Source organism: Propithecus coquereli, unplaced genomic scaffold, assembly GCF_000956105.1.
Source record: "Propithecus coquereli isolate 6110/MARCELLA unplaced genomic scaffold, Pcoq_1.0 Scaffold115, whole genome shotgun sequence".
Taxonomy (NCBI): domain Eukaryota; kingdom Metazoa; phylum Chordata; class Mammalia; order Primates; family Indriidae; genus Propithecus; species Propithecus coquereli.
Window position 1 is genome coordinate 1,554,329 of NW_012135525.1, and position 18,124 is coordinate 1,572,452.

Below are 18,124 nucleotides of genomic sequence, written 5' to 3' on the forward strand. Positions count from 1 at the left end.
GGGGTCTCACTCTTGCTCAGGCTGGTCTCGAACTCCTGAGCTCAAACAATCCACCTGCCTCGGCCTCCCACAGTGCTAGGATTACAGGCGTGAGCCACCCGCGCCTGGCTGTAAACAAGATTTTTGACATGAAAAGTCACTTAAACCCTCTGAGTCTACTTTTTCCCTTCCCTCCCCTCTCCTCCCTTCCCCTCCCCCCTTCTTCCCTCTTTCTCCCCTTCTTTTTTTGTAAACACAGGAGAAAGCTGGAATCTGAGTCCACTTCTTCATCTGTAAAAACGAGATGAGATTATTCATCTCCATAGTTTCATTTCCATTTTTAACAGCCTGGTTTTTTTGTATTCAGTTTTTCCATTTTTTTAAAACCCCTCTGATTTGAAAATCCAGCTGCATCTTATATTAAATATTCCTATATTTATCTGGGTCAGTTTTGAGATTTTCTAAATTATCCATTGATGACTGTGTCTTCAGTGCCTCAGTATCCCACCGTTAGATTGTTTGGAGCATTGAAATATGTTATAATGTCTGTTAGAGCTAGTTCTTTTATTTTTTTTTTCTATTTTCTGTCTTTTATTGTTTGAGAACTTTCCTGGTTATTTTTGCTTATTTTTATATATGAACTTCAAAATTGCTTTTAGTTTCTAAATCTTATTAGTATTTTTATCAGAGTCTAATTGGAGTTATAGAATAACTTATGGAAAATTACATTTTTATGATCAGTAAAGGCTTAAGGAAAAATATTAGGTATTCAGAATATTATATGAGCAAGGGAAACAAATCATCAAATATGATTATGGTATTAATGAAATCTACTTCATTTATGATATGTATGTACGTATGTATGAATGAATGAGACAAGGTCTCCCTCTGTCGCTCAGGCGGGAGTGCAGTAGCACAATCACACCTCACTGTAACCTTGAACTCCAAGGCTCAATCAGAGATACCTATTTCTGAAGTAGTGATATTACTGATTCTAGTGGTTATGAAAGGAAGCGTGAGTAACTTTGCAAACAAGTTTAAACATTTAATTCTAGTCATATTTGGCTTCATGTGGTAAGAGATACAAATTTGACTATGTCCTAATAACAGTATCAACTACAGATTTGAAGAAGGTGAAAATTCAGGTCTGATACACAGTTTGGATTATTTATGAGAAAAAAATTGGTTATCTTAATGGCACAAGGTACAAAGTTGTAGAGAAGGAAGAGTAAGTAAAACCTTAATGTTAGGAGGAAGGAAGATTAATCAGGGTGATTCTAAAAAGTCATAGGGATGACAAACTTACAGGACTACTCTAGGGTTATGGTATGTACCTTATTAGTTTTCAGAAAGTCTAGAAGGAGAAGATGAAAAAGGACAATGAATTCAGCCATAATGCTATTGAAAATACAGAGACTGTTGGTGGAGAATGTTTTTTTTATTTTTATTTTTTAGAATTCTCAGCAGTGGTGTTTTTCTTCTTTCTTTCTTTCTTTCTCTTTTTTCTTTTCTTTTCTTTCTTTCTCTCCCCGCCCCCCTCCCTTTTATTTTTGTTAGAGACAGTCTCCTTCTGTCTTCGTGGCTAGGGTGCAGTGGCGTGATCATAGCTCACTGCATCCTCAAACTCCTGAGCTCAAGTGATCCTCCTCTCTCAGCCTCCTAGTAGCTGGAACTACAGGTGTGTGCCACTACACCTGGCTAATTTTTTCTGTTTTTAGTAGAATCGGGTCTGGCTCTTGCTCAGGCTGGTCTAGAACTCCTGAGTTCAAGAGATCCTCCCTCCTTGGCCTCCCAGAGTGCTAGAATTACAGGCATGGGCCACTGTGCCTGACCAACAGTGGTTTTTCTTAGCGCAACTATATGTTGTTAAAATCTGACGTGATACATGTAAAGGTAAAAAATGGATACATTCTGTTTGCCCTCCCTTCTCTTAATGACTGGGGCAGTTATCAAGGATATAATGAAAAAAGGAGGGAAAGGGGTATTCTCCAGCTATAAATTTAGTTCCTAAGAGGGTTGTAATTTTGTATTTATTTGTATGATTACTCTGTTAATTTCTCTTTTCTTCTAAAAGACTATAAAATGTGCTAGGGTAAGAATTTGGTTGTCTTTTCCTCACCGTTGCATACCCAGGGCCAGTCATGGTGCCTTGCACATAAAAGGCATTCCAGACATATTGGTTGGTTGAACGTGCTACATGCTTGGGGGATGTAGGAAAATTTAAAAAGTCAGTGAGATGAGGTTCATATCTTCTTGAAATCCTTGTAGAACTCATAGACTTCTGAAGGTATAAAACTATACTGTGTACAACCTTTGCATTGCATGGAAGATCTGAATAGAGTCATTAATGTGGAAAACTTAATTATTTGGACATTACCATGATGCAGGAGTTATATGTTTGATTATATATTTTCATAGATTTATAAAACAATAGGGCATATTGAAAAATATTTTCATCAATTCAGTCAGCTTTCATATAAAGCTGTCTCAAAGTTGAATTCCTCTAGCTATTATTGTTCACTTTTTTTTAACCTACCCATATATCTAAAAAATATTGATAATGCTAGGTCATTGAACATGCAAGAGTTTTTTGGGTTTTTTTGTAAGTCTGTATAATTGAAACAATCCACTGGTTTGTTTAGGCTTCCATATATATTAAGATGAGAGATTTATTCTTTTCATGGCCCAAGATAAATGGAACCAAAATTCCAGTTTAACTCTTAATTGTACATAAAAGGTTCTCACATTATTGTAAGGAACAGATTTTCTTCAGATAGGCATACAGTGTTGCCTTGCTTTTAGCCTCTGTTTACTTTCTGACCTTTGTTGATTTATTCAGCTTGTAACCTAGAAACCAGCTAAAAAGGAAGGAAGTTAGAGATGTGTATTTCTGGGCAGTAACTAGAGTAGTTTCCTCTTCCCCTTGCCTGGTTTAGCAGCCAATAAAAGCCTTTTACTCCACCTCCCAACAACAAAAAAGATTTCTTAACAGAAACTCTTCACCTTTTTTCCTTAATCCAGTAAGGAAGGTATAAGCCATATAAACAGCCAATTTAGAGGACTAAAATGTTGGTCTTCTCAAATTGGTGCTTTTTACTCTGTGAAAGATGGGATCTACCTTCCTAATGAATTGTAAGAACAGGAGAGAGTTACGGAGACTTGATGTAAAACCTAGCAATTTATGCTTATTACCAAGTGGGTTCTCAATGTTGTTATTCATTGTTTTTGTTTGTATTAGAAATTTACTAGAGTACCAGGCCGAAATCACATTAATATATTTATAAAAATATCAGTCAAGCCTACTTTAAATATTTAAAAGATATCCATTATTATCAACTAGTTGTAACTCCCTGCATCTTTCCTTTGCATCAAGAATTGACTATAGTATTTCTACATAACAGTGGAGAAGTGTCTTGTTTTAATTCAACCATGATGTAGTGTGAAATACTGTTTTAAAATGAATGTTTGGTTTTTCGGTATTGATGTTAATTACATTTTTATTGTAAAAATGGTGCAGTCTAGCTTACTAGGAATGTATGACTACTGAGGAAATTGTATTGTTAGCTAAGTATAGTTCTATGTGCTATTTTATTCTATAGCAAACTAATAGTACTTGAGCAAAGACAGCTGTTTTTAAATTTATGTCATATACAAACTGGTCAAACCTGAGTTTATGCAAGATTGTAAGATGAATCCTGTGAAATAATAGGCTCATTCTCTAATGTACAATAAGTTAGAGAAATGTATGAAAGTACTTAAAATTTGATAGTTTATAATATCAAACTATATCAAGTATTTGATGTTTCCTTGTTGTTTAGACCTCAGAATAAGGCTTCCATATTTACCCAGTTTTTTTAGTAACTTATATGATGACATTGTGAGTTCTTTTATTTCCATATGTTTTTATTTTATGCCTAAGTGATTAATTATGAAAGAATTATTGGGATATGTGTGATTTAATATACACTTCACAGCATTATTAAAAACACTTAGTTCTAAAGTTACATTTTAGCATCATCAGGTTCTATGAAATAAAATGTTATATTTTAGCACCACCCATGTTCTTCAAAGTAAAGCCATATTTTACTCACAGCTGAAGGCTAATCATTGCCCATCTCTTTTCATTTTTATTTTTTTATTTTTTTTTTTTTTTGAGACAGAGTCTGGCTCTGTTGCCCGAGCTAAAGTGCCATGGTGTCAGCCTAGCTCACAGCAACCTCAGACTCCTGGGCTCAAGAGATCCTCCCGCCTCAGCCTCCTGAGTAGCTGGGACAATAGGCGTACGCCACTACACCTGGCTAATTTTTTCTATTTTTAATAGACACGGGGTCTCACTCTTGCTCAGGCTGGTCTCGAACTCCTGAGTTCAAAGGATCCGCCCGCCTCAGCTTCCCAGAGTGCTAGGATTACAGGCGTGAGCCACCATGCCTGGCCTCCTTTCATTTTTTAAAACAAAAGATTTTATAAGTGCATGTCCATCAGATACTAAATTGAAAGTATCTTCTTTTCTATAGTTAACCTGATAATTTCTGTGAAATGAAAGTGATACATCTTGAATAGGTATAAAGGAAATATGTATGTAGTATTAAAAAGTATGAATTTTTAGGTTTACTGAAATTGAGATATCTACATGGGGACAAATTTATAATAAAAGACTGTTTACATCATTAAAAAACAGGTATTATGAAGGCGATACATGTAACCAAAAATATTTGTACCTCTGTAATATTTTTAAATTTAAAAAAAGTTTCATCAATCTGGGAATATTATGTTATAACATGTAGGTGGACAAAAAAAAGATGAAATATTTTCTTGTATTTACAGGTATAATTTCAAAGTTTCAATGCATGGTATTATACATATTTCCTCTATTTCTTCACATAATCTCTACAATATAAGTGAAAACATTTCGATTAATTTTAATACAGAAGCACAGTTGACTGAACATATGGCCGACTTGCCTTTTCTAAGTTAGTGAAATTGGCAAATTTTACTGAGTGATCTAAAGGGTAAAATTTAATTATACTGACAAATTAGTAGATACAACCTGATACTTAGCATACAGCCACAAATTTATATTAAATAGTTCCTATCTCTGCTCTTTGATTTGTTGGAGTAGTTGAAGTTAGCCTTAATATCATCATGAAAGCCTATACTGTAAAATGAGAAATTGGAGCATCCCTGTGCAGTAGAAATAAGTGAGCCATGGGTGTGATTTTCAATTTTTCAGTATTTACAGGAAAAATTTTAAAGTAGGTGGATTTATTTTACTGTATTTTATTTAACCCAATTATCCAAAATTTAATTTCAAAGATAAAATAAAATTTTTTTTAGATACTTGATGATCTTTTTTCATATTCGGTATTTTAGACATATAGCAGACATGTCAATTCACATTAACCACATTTCAGGTGTTCAGTAGCCACATAGGGTTAGTCACTATCATATTGAACAACAGAACTCTAGAATTTAGATAAAAGAGAATATATTAGATAACACATAAGAAAAATATATTTTATGCTTTCAGATTATAAGTCTTTATCTGACAGCTATCTAGATTAAATTTTTGTTACAAAGAATGAAAATATTTCAGTATTTTTAAATCTGCCAAGATAAGTGTTACCAGTTTGTTGTTCTTTTGAGTAAAGTATCTCTGAGGTTATTGGCTATGTTGTTTGATTTCACTTAGACTGTTACACTAAAAATATTTTAAATTGATTTTTTTCTGAGTTTTTTTGTATTTTAAGGTGAAATGATTAAACTAAAAAATAAATCCTTCCTTGAAAACACACTGAAAATATTTTTGATGGTTTAAAGTTATGCTTTATTTTTGCCAACTTGAGAGATATTTACATATTATTTCTTTTTTGCACTTTCTCACCTTGTTGAATCTGGAAAGCAAAACTTTGTATTTGCATTTGCTTTATGGAGGAGACAGTAAACTTGAGCTCTCAGTCTCGCCACTAGTCTGTCTTTGTCTGTTGTTAAAATTATGAGCCAGTCTCTATGGCCGCAGCCAAATGAGTAATCACCAGTAATGTGACTCGTGCTGGAAGTGACTCCATCAGCACCTGTGACGGGGGATTAGTTACAGTTTACAGAGCACCGCCTCTTCCCTTCTCTCAGTGTGCCCTCAGCCAAGTACTCGTTCTCATTTGGGTGTCTGCACTGTTGGAAGCTACTGCAGTGTGTTTCCACGCAGACAGAGTACAGTGGGAAAGGCTTTCTCTAGCTGATGGATGGCTGTTCTCTTTATTTGGAGTATCTTACTGGTTATGTAAGCGACCTCGGGAGAAATTATCCTGACCCAGATCGGAGGATGCAGTAGTGCTTCAGCTGCAGGATTTCTTAGTCGTTAACACCACAGTGCTGATGACAAAGAGCGAGTTGTAATCCTCATCTCTGCCAGGGCTGAGCCAGAGCAGACAGAAAATCGTCATTTGCTCGTCGGAGACTTGTTAGGTTACAGCTTCTGCTTCGTTCTGTGGTCTTGGCTTTTCTTCCTATACAATGACGCCGCTGCAAGTGAGCTCAGAAATGCTTGGTTTGAGAGCCATTTGCCTGTGATTTTTGAAGACTAAAGAAGTATTTATGCTAGATGAAACAAATACTGCTGAAGAACAAAGTGGAAATTTCAGCTATACTTATTGACCTTTAAAGCCTTGTCATGGATTTCTGAGATTTAAAGATACTTTAAAATTCTCAAGAACAAAGTACGGTTTGTATTTTTCTGCTTCCTTTTTCTTTTGTCTTAATTTACATTTGGTTTTGCTTCTCAGCCTTACGAATTAAGGTCACTGCCTTTTATAGATCTAGTCTCAGTGTTCTAGTTTTAAGAATTTTTAACTATTTTGTTTGTTTAGAAAGGTGTTTATTGTGTTTGTAGTAATTTAATAACACTGTAAAAAGATTAATTTGAAAACTAGAGTTTTATTGTTTAAAGTATTATGGCAGAAGTGTTTCAAATTAGGATTTTTTAGACTGTAATGTTTCAAGGGAATTGGGGATATTTGTTTTGTAAGGTTTATTTTGTGGTGTATTCCCTTCCCCACCCCCAACTTGTTTTCTAACATTATCGTGTTTTTCGATAGACCTGCTTGGGTGGGAATTTGGACTTTGTTCTTTCAAGTCACTCCAGTCTTTTTTTTTTTTGGTAGACTAAACCTTGACTTCTAATGTTGCTTAGATTGTTTTTTTGCTTCGGTATTTACCCTTGGTGAGATTTATATCAGTATTTTTGTAGTTAATGAACCTGATTTTTTTTTTTAACTTGAAAAAGGAATCGTTAACTGTAGATTGTTAGAAACTCAGACGGCAGGCATTAAGCTCCATGAATTTCCTGTTAAATGTTAAATAGTGAGCTTTAACATGGTTTGTTTGAGCAGCTGAGTTGTGTTTGAGAGCTGTAGCTGATTTATTTTAAAAATGTTTTTCGGGAGGGCTCATCTGTTCGCCTCTTCCTCATGTGAATGGAATGTGGTGCAGCATGGAGCCCCAAACAGGATACAGTTGTTCTAAGCATTCTTCCTATAGCTTGGTAGGCCCTACTAGAAATGCAAGCTCTCGACTATACTTATTTTGGCTTTAGACTATTTTTAAAGTATGGTTAATACTGACAAATGACCTTTAAAAAAGGTCCATTAGTAAAATTGAAAAAGTGTTTTGTTTCAACTAAATATTCAATTTTAAGTTAATTTTCATTTGGATTTTTAAAGGCTTTTTCAGCATTTGAATAATAGTCTTTTGTGATTAGGGCCATATTATACTGTGACTTTCATCAGATGGTAGGCTCATTGCTTCCCCTTAGGCTGTGGAAGTTCCTCATAGAAAGATGTATCTTTAGAGTCTTGAATTACTTAGTTATGCATGAGTTCTAGTTTCTTTACATTCCAGTGCACCTAGACCCATGAAATACTTACTTACAGATTTATCATAAAAGCTGTAGGATCCATTTGATTTTATTTAAACATGTATATTTTTATTCTTAAACTAATGTCAGTTTGAAATATGTTAGACATGGATACAAAAATCAACAATGGTTACATTGTTGATTGCTACTTTAAAAAATCAGGGTGTATTTTAACATCTTTTCATGTCTTATTTACCTTTAATTTTTTTCTTAAAGTAGGAACAGTGACATATTCAGTTGCTCAATTTAATACATATTGAAACATTTCTTTAACAAGTACTATAAAAGTATTAGTGGTTTTTTCTTGTTATTTAAGAAGCATGACATACTTTGGCCCTCCATTTGCAGATTATTATAACTATTCGTGTATCAGAAATATATCCTTGTTCTTAAGAGAACTTAACGTTGTAAGTTAGTCTTTTTTATATTTCCAGTAGCCAAATTTTACTTGGATTTTAATTAGATATCTTTAGATATGAGAAATGTTTTAAAAATTTTAACCTAGAAATCTTTTTTCCTAATTAACTCAGAGTAATTTAAATTATATGCTGGCCTGTTGAAATTTACCCTTAGAACTCTGACCTACCTTGAAAAGGAGAGTTCTGAGAGGTTCTCTTCAGAAGAATGTTTTTCATAGTATAAAATGATTTGGTCTCGTAGGAAATGCAAACCACCTGTATTATTTGCGTAAGAAAGAGGCACTCAAGATAGGCGTTTACTTCGTTTTCAAATCATGCTTAATTGAATTGTATCTGTAGCCACTCACATAATACCTTTTGTGGACCTTTTTAGTTAACCTTCATGGATTGACCTGACTTGGTACTGTTTGAAAAGAAAAAGAACATTTGATAATGTTCAAGGATTAAAAGTCCTCTTGAGAACGTGCCAGTGTTTTTTAGTTTACTAAAAAACTAAACTGACAGATTTAATATGAAAAAACACTTTTTCATAGTAGAGATTAGCTGAATTAATATCTCTCTTTTTATGTTACATATTTCATGTCAATTGATCACATGGTGGTCGACATTTTTTAAGTCTAAAATAAATGTTCTTGGATTTTTTTACAAACTTTTAGTCACTTTTTGAGTAAAATAATGAAGGACTTTATGAAATGATGTTTTAGGAATTTTATCTTGGCAAATGAAAAATGTTAGATGACAGCATTAGAAGAAGAAAGCTAAATAATGTGGAAATTTTTTTCTACTTTGAAAATATAATTTCTCACCCAAATAAAAATACTTTTGATAAATATGTAGCACTTAAAAGGTTAGCTTAGGACATGGGAGGATGTGACTGTGATTAGATTTTCTCATCTTAAATATTGAAAGTTAGTGGGGATAGAGTTTTCTCATGTTATTTCAATTAAGATGATTGTAAGTTCATGGATAGTGTAGAAATGAAGCATGCTTAAAATATTTATTTTCATGTAATTTTAGCTATTCAAAACATTGTTACAGACTTCAGTGAATCAAACTTAAATTCTTTTAGATGTTTCTTAAATATAGAAATTAACTACTTAAGAACCACTCCAAACTGAAGATCTTTAAGTTTTTCCCCCGGAGTATATTTATTAGTTGTGATTAACAAGATGCCTTTTTTTTTTTTTTAAGTCATAGAAGGGGGAAACACAATGGCTTTGGAACTCCTGGGGATTTTTACTGTCCATGCCAAAAGCTTTGTTTTGTATCCAAATGGTCACAAAGTTGCCTTGTAGCTAGAAAGATTTCTTCATGTGATATAGGTAATTTAGAAGCTGAGTTGATTGTTAATTCCATTTTCCAAACTTTGATTCTTTTATTGTAAAGCTACTAAATATTTAAGATGGTAGAATTTTGTTTTCAATTAAACGTTTTTAGAACATTACCATGTATACAAGACACGTGGTTTTTATTCAAGCTTCATCTACCTTGAAAGTGAATGTGATAGTCATAAAAAATGTATACATGGTATTCCTATTTCCTTCAGTCCTCTTCCCCTGCTTCCCTCACTTCCATCCCCACCCCAACATATGAGTAAAATCCTTTACGTAAATGATGAGTTTTCCTTTAAAAAAAAAAAAAATCAAATGACCTTGAATTCACTAAAAAAAAAAAAAAAAAAAAAAAAAAAAAAACGTAGTGGAGATAGGGAGACACTTGACTGTGAGGTAGGTTTTGTGTAGTGCTTCTTACCAATCAATGTCTTGCTACTCCCTTCCTCCATGCTGCTCTCACTGAAGCAGCTGGATTTTTATTTGTGCTTGGTGCAGGGGCGGGGGTAGGGAGTACAGGGGTGGAGTTAAAAGACCAGATGCTTCCTGAACATTTAAAATCCTGCTTAATGTGAATGAGCTAGGCAAAAATGAGCTAGTACGTTGAAATAATAATTACTCTCTTTTATAAAGAACACTTATAGTTTTAAAAAAAAGTGTGTGAATATGCTCTCCAACCCAGTTTACAATCTTTCAGAAGCAATTTCTCTTTTTATCTTAAGCAGAAATTTTATACACATGTATATTTGATTATATCCCTTTTTAAAAATAAATTGGACTGGAGCTTAATATACCCGAATTATTTTATATACCATATAGATCTACATCAATCCTTTTTAATAAATATAAAATATACTATTGTATGGATAAAAGCATTAGATTATAATGAAAACTGGTGTTAATTGGTGTCCTCAGACCATTGTGATAATGACACTAATACATTATATCAATGTATACTCTCTCACATTTTGAGGGATACAAACCAGAAAATAACCGTTGAAATTTATTTTGTTTTTTCTCTTGACAGACTTTCAAACCCTTGGTGGGAAAAAATATACCCAATTCAATCACTGCAGTAGAATTCCTTGTAGATAAACAACTGGATTTTTTAACTGAAGATAGTGCCTTTCAGCCCTACCAGGTAAGAAATTTTAGATAACCTAAAAGTTAACTGTTCACATTAAACTTCATTAATATTCAGATATTGATTCTTTTTCAATATGAAGTTTCAGCTAACATCTAGTTATGCAAGGAACCCAATGCATTTAATAGATTTTGATTGTAGGATAAATTATTCATTTATTCAGTCAAATATATACTGAGAATCTACTGTGAGCCAGGCAGCATTCTGTCACTAGAAATAACTGAAGTGACCAAAATAAAGTCTCTAAATATTCATTGTTAGAAAATAACTGGTTAGGTATTAATATTAATTATATTTGTCTCCAACTGTGTAGGTCAAGAATTGGGTCAATTAATTAAATGACATTAGAGTTTACTATATGTATATTAGTTTAGCATAATGGTTTATTTTGTTTTTAAGGGGAAATTTCCTTTAGATTGTCATTAATTGAATAATTCTGTATATAAATTTCAGTTCTTCATTGTTGCAATTTAAATACAAATATATTAAATACAAATATATTTAATTGGAAAAACATTTTCCCATAGATTTAAATCTAAATAATGTGGGACAACTCATAAAAAAGTATTAAGTAAATGATTTTTAAATTTCTAGTGAATATATCAGTTAATTTTTTAAAGTATAAATAAAAACTCACAGAAGTTTGTCTTCTTTGACTTTAGATTGAATATAATCTATATATGGTAGGTTTCTTTTTACTCAGATGTTTAATATAATACAGTAATTGTATTGAGGATAAGTGAATTAGTTTAACTTTTTCTTTCAGATAGAGTAATAAGTTAATACTCCTATTTCATTTCAGAGTAGTTGCTGTTTCTCAGAAAATAAAATGTAGAGCCATTGTTTCCATGGAAAGAAAAGGTCTTGTGTTAATTACCAGTGATTTCTTGTACATGGAATTATAATACTTAGGGAATTAGAGTAGTTCTATTAGGTCCACCAAAATTAGATGAAACTTCCTTTAGTGTAAATGTTATTTTCTATTTTGAAGTCTACATCAAGGTGTTTTTGTCTTTTCATGTTATTTTTCTTATTTCTTTTAAAGGCCTAGTTTTTTGTACTGTTAGCTTTTGTTCTTTGTTTATAATATTTATAGCTAAAAACTCATAGCAAATCCCAGTTTAATATTGGAAGTGTTGGAACCTTTCCCTTGGGTTTCATTTTGTTTTTAATTGTGAATGCCATTGAGCTGACTGTAGACCTCTTTAGTATCATTTGTTTCATTTCTAACAGTCATGTAGAAGGAGTTAGAATAGGTAGGTGAAATCAAAGGAACTTCGATTTCTCAATGTTTTAATTCTGTGTTTGCATTATTAGCACATTGGAAGTTTCAGCTTAGATTTGATTTAGAGAAGTGAAATCATTATGTAGAAATTACTTTTAAACATAAATGCTTGCCAGGTGGCCTAAACCTACATGTTTTTTAAAATTATAAAGATTGAAAGAATCTGCAAACCCAAGGAAGGGGAGGGCGATTTCTAACATTTTTAAAAGTTTTTCTGATAATTTCTTCTTTCTATCAAAAATAAATGCATAAGAGCTAAAGTCTTATGTGGTCTGGTAAAATATGATTGTCTTTGTTAGTAAGCTGTTTAAACTGCTCTGCTAGTATATAAGCAAGTTGACCTCTGGCCTAGAAGGATACTATATTTTCCAGAGGTGAAGTGACTGACTTGACATTTTAACTATTTGTGTTTCCCCAAAAAAAAGGTGAATTCTCAGTTCTAAGAAGTCGGAAAGAATTAACCTAAGAGCACTTGACACTTGATTTAGGATCTAGCATACGTTAATTTTAGAATTTCTTAAGAGTTTTAGTAGTAAGTGATGGTTTATAACAGAGATTTTCTATATGCATTTTAATTTTTATTAGGGTTTTTTTTTTTTTTTTGAGACAGTCTCACTCTGTTGCCCGGGGTAGAGTGCCATGGCGTCAGCCTAGCTCACAGCAACCTCAAACTCCTGGGCTCAAGCAATCCTTCTGCCTCAGCCTCCCGGGTAGCTGAGACTACAGGCATATGCCACCATGCCCAGCTAATTTTTTCTATATATATTTTTAGTTGTCCGATTAATTTCTTTCTATTTTTAGTAGAGATGGGGTCTCGCTCTTGCTCAGGCTGGTTTCAAACTCCTGAGCTCAAACAATCCGCCCGCCTCAGCCTCCCAGAGTGCTAGGATTACAGGCGTGAGCCACCGGGCCTGGCCATTATTAGGGTTTTTAATCAGATTGAAAAATGTAAAAAATATTTTCTCTAGTATGTAAATATGATAGACATTTTAGCATTTTGAATGTAAATTTACTATAGAGACCTAAGAAGGCTCAGTCTATTTTAAAATTTACTTGTTTAAATGAATTTGTGAAATATAGACATTCTAGGAAGAGGAAAAATTTATAGAGTATGTAATGGCTTTGTCCTGGATTCCTTTTTTCTAACCAGTTAGTCTAAGCACTACGTTAAATTCCTTGGCATTTTAAACATGGCTGCTGTTAACTGGCATAGATTTTGTAAATAGTATCTTGACCTATCTTAACCTTAGGGTAACTCAATGTAAGTCAAAGGGAATTTGGGGACACTTGAACAAGCTTTTAATTTGGTCTCCCCATTTTTTTTCACTTCTTTAAATTTCATGAGGCAATTTCTTTTGAATCTGTATGCTAGTTATCCTTTATAAACTTTCTTAAGTAGGAGGGGGGAAATCTCTTCTTTAAAAATGGCCTTTTTATATATTTTTTTAGTCTAGAGTGATGAGTATACAAGTTTTACTTTTTAAATTCCCACAAATAATGCTTTGCTGTGAATCTAAGTAAATGTTTTGCAGTGGGAATTCCCATCCACCACCTTTCCCCTTGAGTTCTCATCATTTTATTCTGTATCAGTATGTTTTCTTTACTTTTCTTTACAATTGCATAGCCCCATGTTTTATTAAATCACAATGATAACGTATAAATACATTGTAAAGTAATGGTTAGGAAACAGATAACTCAGGATTAATGCAAGTCCTTTCACTCGTAGTTCATTGGTTTGAATCCTGTCCTTCTGTCTGAATGATTTCAATGTATTGAGTATCAGATGGCAAGTGTTAAGTTAGTTGATCTTGTCTGCTTCTTAGGTGACATATAGTTGGTTATTCTGGGGTGCAACCATTATAGATTATAGTTTTCAGTATTTTGGAAAGAAAATTGACTCAGGAGAAAATTGAACCAGCATTTTATAGAAAATATAATGGAGGCATATTAATTAGGTCACTGAAGCAACATGCCATGGTATTTTTAAGTGTTTTTTCCCTTCCCTGTGCACACAAATGAGTTTCTACTTCCTTCTTTTAGGTTTTCTGATCATGCCTGGCTGCAGTTAACTTTCTTTGAAGTAGAGGGGGAAGGGAAAAGGGAGAGGAAGTAGGAGGGAACTCAGCAGATTCTACTGTGTCTTTCAGCTGGCTGAGAAGATGGAGGAAAAAACAGATTATTGCTTGTTCGAGATGCTTTTTATAGGTTTTTTTTTTGTTATAGAATATCTGTGGTATTGTTACTTTAGAGTATGATCACAGAAGTCCAAAAAATTTCCATTAAATTTGATAACAGTTTTCATCAAATTTACAGTAAAATTTGATAACGAAATAGAACATTAAACTTTGAATATGATTTTGAAATCATCTTGTCCTGGATTTTAGCTACTGGCTGTGCACATACCTGCAGTTTTCAGCTTGGTTGCTTATAGAGGATATAAAAGACATTATTTCTTACCTGAAAGTTGTACATGATTTGTATCAGTTAATCTGGCTTGGTCTGGTTTATTAGTCCAGTATTTTCTAGGTACTCCAATGCTCTTTGCTTTTAAATGTGATAAATAAAACAAAGGGCACTAGTTAAAACCATTAGAGATTTGATGCAGAATGTGCTTGTCCAGAATTAAACCCCATGTTTATTGTATTAAAATTTTTTGTAGTAATGAGATGTTTTCTCTAGAATAAGGTAGAATGATAAATCCTAGACCTGAAGGAATGATTCTCTTTCCTTGTATCCTAAAGAGCTGATAAAAGTTTAAAGATAAGACTGTTAATACTATAGTCTTTATCATTGTAGAATATAGACATTGAACTATAGTACTTTACTAAATACTAGATAAGGTGCTGTTGTGCTATGAATTGCTGTTTAAAGGAAAGGGGAGGAGTGGGTGGAACAAACCTCAGTATTTTCTTAGCACCTTGACTAGAAAGTACTTTAAAGACCTAAACAGAAAAGAATCTTACATTACCTAGTAAATGAATGTCTGGGCTATGCCAGATCTGTTTATCTGTAATTTCCATAGACCTTCAGTGATAAAGTAGTTTTTCCAGTTTGAGTTCATTTTAACCCATAATTCTTTCATCATTGATTACATAAATTTATTGGCTGTAGTTTCCAAATATATCTGAGGTAATTGTTGCTCAATACATTGGGCTTACTAAAAATAGCTCAAATAGTTGCCTAGGATAAGTTGGCAATATTTTGGGGAGTAGAATGTAGCAGAGACATGTATTTTTTCCGCTGAATTTGTGTTACTGTTCTATGGAGTTTGGAATTGCTTCATAACCAGAATGAGATAATACAAGTAAGGTAAAAGTTAGCCCTCAGTCAGCCAAGGGGAACAGTTAACTGGTTGGTTGGTTGTTACTTGGGAAATATTACACTTTGTTGAATTAAATATTTGACATTAGTTGTCCACCAATAAAGTTTAAAAATCTTATTGATAGAGATTTTCCTTATAAGCAGATCTATTCTTCAGGGTAATAGGATAATATTGCTAATAGTTTATTTCCTTCAAAGAGAACTTCATGTTACTATTGCCTTGGAGCATTGGAAAAGGACTTGCTTTTACAAACTTTTGTTTATCTTCACTCCAGTTTATAGTACGACAGATCATTTTAAGTCACTTTTGGTATTTTTTTTTGTATAAATTTTTGGAGACAGGGTCTTGCATTGATACCTGGACTAGAGTACAGTGGCATCATCATAGCTCACTGCAACCTCAAGCTCTTGGTCTCAAGTGATCCTCCTGCCTAGCCTTCAGACTAGTTGGGACTACAGGTGCATGCCACCATGCCCAGATAATTTTTTCTATTTTTTGTAGAGACAGGGTCTCACTCTTGCTCAGGCTGGTCTTGAACTCCTGGCTTCAAGCCATCCTCCCACCCAGGCCTCCCGAAGTGCTAAGATTACAGGCATGAGCTACCATGTCCAGCCTTTTACCATTAATTTTTACTAATTCACAGCTCTCTAATAGTTGCTTAATGGGTTTTAAAAGTTGATAAAAGCATAAGTAATGGTCTTTATTTTATTTTTGAGGAATTTGTAATCTATGATAAGATTTACATAAAAAACACTTTCCTTAAAGTAAACTTGATTTAAGGAGCCTGCCATAAAGACACCAGGAACACAAAGATGAAAGATGTCAGTAGAGACTGAAATGGTTAAAGAAGTCTGATGAAGGAGGTAAAACTTGAATGGGGTTCACTTGAAGGGAGATAGAAGTGACAGATTCAGGGGACTCCAGATATTTGCCATTAGGGACAGCATATACTCAATGATAAGGAGGTAGATTTAGGGGACTATAGAGTATCAGCCTAGCTAGAGACAAGAGTTTGTTTTTGAATGGTGGAATTCATGCTAAATACATATGATGGTGTCAGATAAAAAGAGGAAAAGGATTGTTGTAGCAGGAGAGTAACAAATCATCTGTATAACAATGGCCTGTTATTTTTTGTAAATATCAGAAGCACCTAATTGATTGGGTCTTTACTAGAATCTTTTATCCTGGAGATTAGTCTAGCAGAATGATCAAGAGCTTGAATTTTGATGTTAGTTCATGGTTTGAAACCCAAGCTTTGCCATTTGCTAGCTATGTGACATTGGGAAAATCAAAACTGTTTTTCTAAGTAAATGGTTTCCTCATCCATAAAATAAAGGTACCATCTACCTCAGGGTTGTTAGGAAGATTAAATGAAATGGTATAATAAAGAGCTTATTATGAGCTAGAAACTGCTCAATAGAAGATAACTATTATCTAGACATGGTCTAAATGTCTCTTTTTGGTGGATATTTGAAACATCTTTTTCTTCCTTCCATTCGGACACTCATTGGACATTTCTCTGCCACCATCTTCTTCTTTTAACAATGCCTTTTTTGCCTTCTCTAGAACCTTTAGCATTCTTTCTGCAGATGGTGCTAAATAAACTTTTTCAGTTGTTAGTGTAACCCATTGTCAGTGTATAATAGAACTTGTTTTGTAGTAGTGTTTTTTTCTTCCCTCCCCTCTTTTAAAAAGTATAAGTAGGTAAGATTTTGTGGTGACTTCTTAAATTATTATTTTAAGAAAATGATATTAGTAGAAAAGATGGCTACAGAACCTTATTGTGGTATTGTCCTTCATAATACACCATTACCTTTTTACCAGAGAAAGTCATAAACTCCATTTGTTGCTGATAGTTATTTTTATCTCAGAAAGCATAAGCGGTGCTCAGTAGTAAGGTACAGAATTGTTTTTCTTCGGTTGGCTCTGAGGAGAGGCTTTGTGGATGTAATACCATGGGCCGGAAGTCCTCTAATCATTGAATGAAAGAGTTGGACTAAATGATCTTTGAAGTTCCTTCCCAGCATTCAGGGCCCAAATTTCTGTAAAATTACTCAAGGTGGCAAAATAGCCATTTCTGACCAACATTAACATAAACAAGTTAAGCCTTAAAATTATAGTCTCTAGGATAACAGGCATTGAACCTAAAACTGGTTTTAGAGAGAGAACTTTTGAGTTAGGGAGTGCTAGATGCAAATCAAAAGTTCTGCCAAATTGGAAAACCAGGATTGTTTAGATGAACAGTACTTATACAGGTCTTTCTACTCTCATTTTTCTATATCTGTTTCTGAATTATATTTTGGCAGGTGTTGAGCACATTTCTAATTACTCCCTGAGTTTTCATATGCATCTCCCTTTTCTGTTTCAGTTTGACTTATTAGCATTTGATTGATTTTAGAGGTGCCTTGTTGACATAAAAGCAGTAAAATAAGAACAACTGTAGCATATACACTATGCCAAGAGTATAAAAAATGCAAAACCATAGCCACAGCTCCAAACTGACCATTGGTAGATTATTGGCTTGGTAGGATTAGCATCCATGGGCTGGTCTGGCCTTGGGGGTGGTCTAGAAGATGAGGCCACAGCAGGAAACAACTATTGTGTAATATTTGGCTTTATTCCATTTCTCATCAAAAGTGACAGCTTGCAATAGTAGAGCCAAGCTAAAGCCTGAATAGTAGGGTGGACAACAAGAAAAGGGGAACTGGCCAGGCGCGGTGGCTCACGCCTATAAT

At 33.6% G+C, this 18,124-nt stretch overlaps 1 protein-coding gene across 3 annotated transcripts in view; it reads left to right on the top strand.

Moving 5' to 3' along the window:
* JMJD1C (jumonji domain containing 1C) overlaps nt 1-18,124 on the top strand; it is a 342,815-nt gene that overhangs the window by 239,350 nt on the left and 85,341 nt on the right. For 2 of the 3 annotated variants that reach the window (XM_012657520.1, XM_012657511.1), the window contains exons 1-2: nt 6,100-6,692; nt 10,666-10,779. Coding sequence is in view for 1 of the 3 variants with exons in the window: in XM_012657501.1 (XP_012512955.1) it covers nt 10,666-10,779 (114 nt within the window). In the remaining 2 variants the exon portion in view is untranslated. Of the gene's footprint in view, nt 1-6,099; nt 6,693-10,665; nt 10,780-18,124 lie in introns of those variants that run through there. The other variant, XM_012657501.1, reaches the window with a different exon arrangement.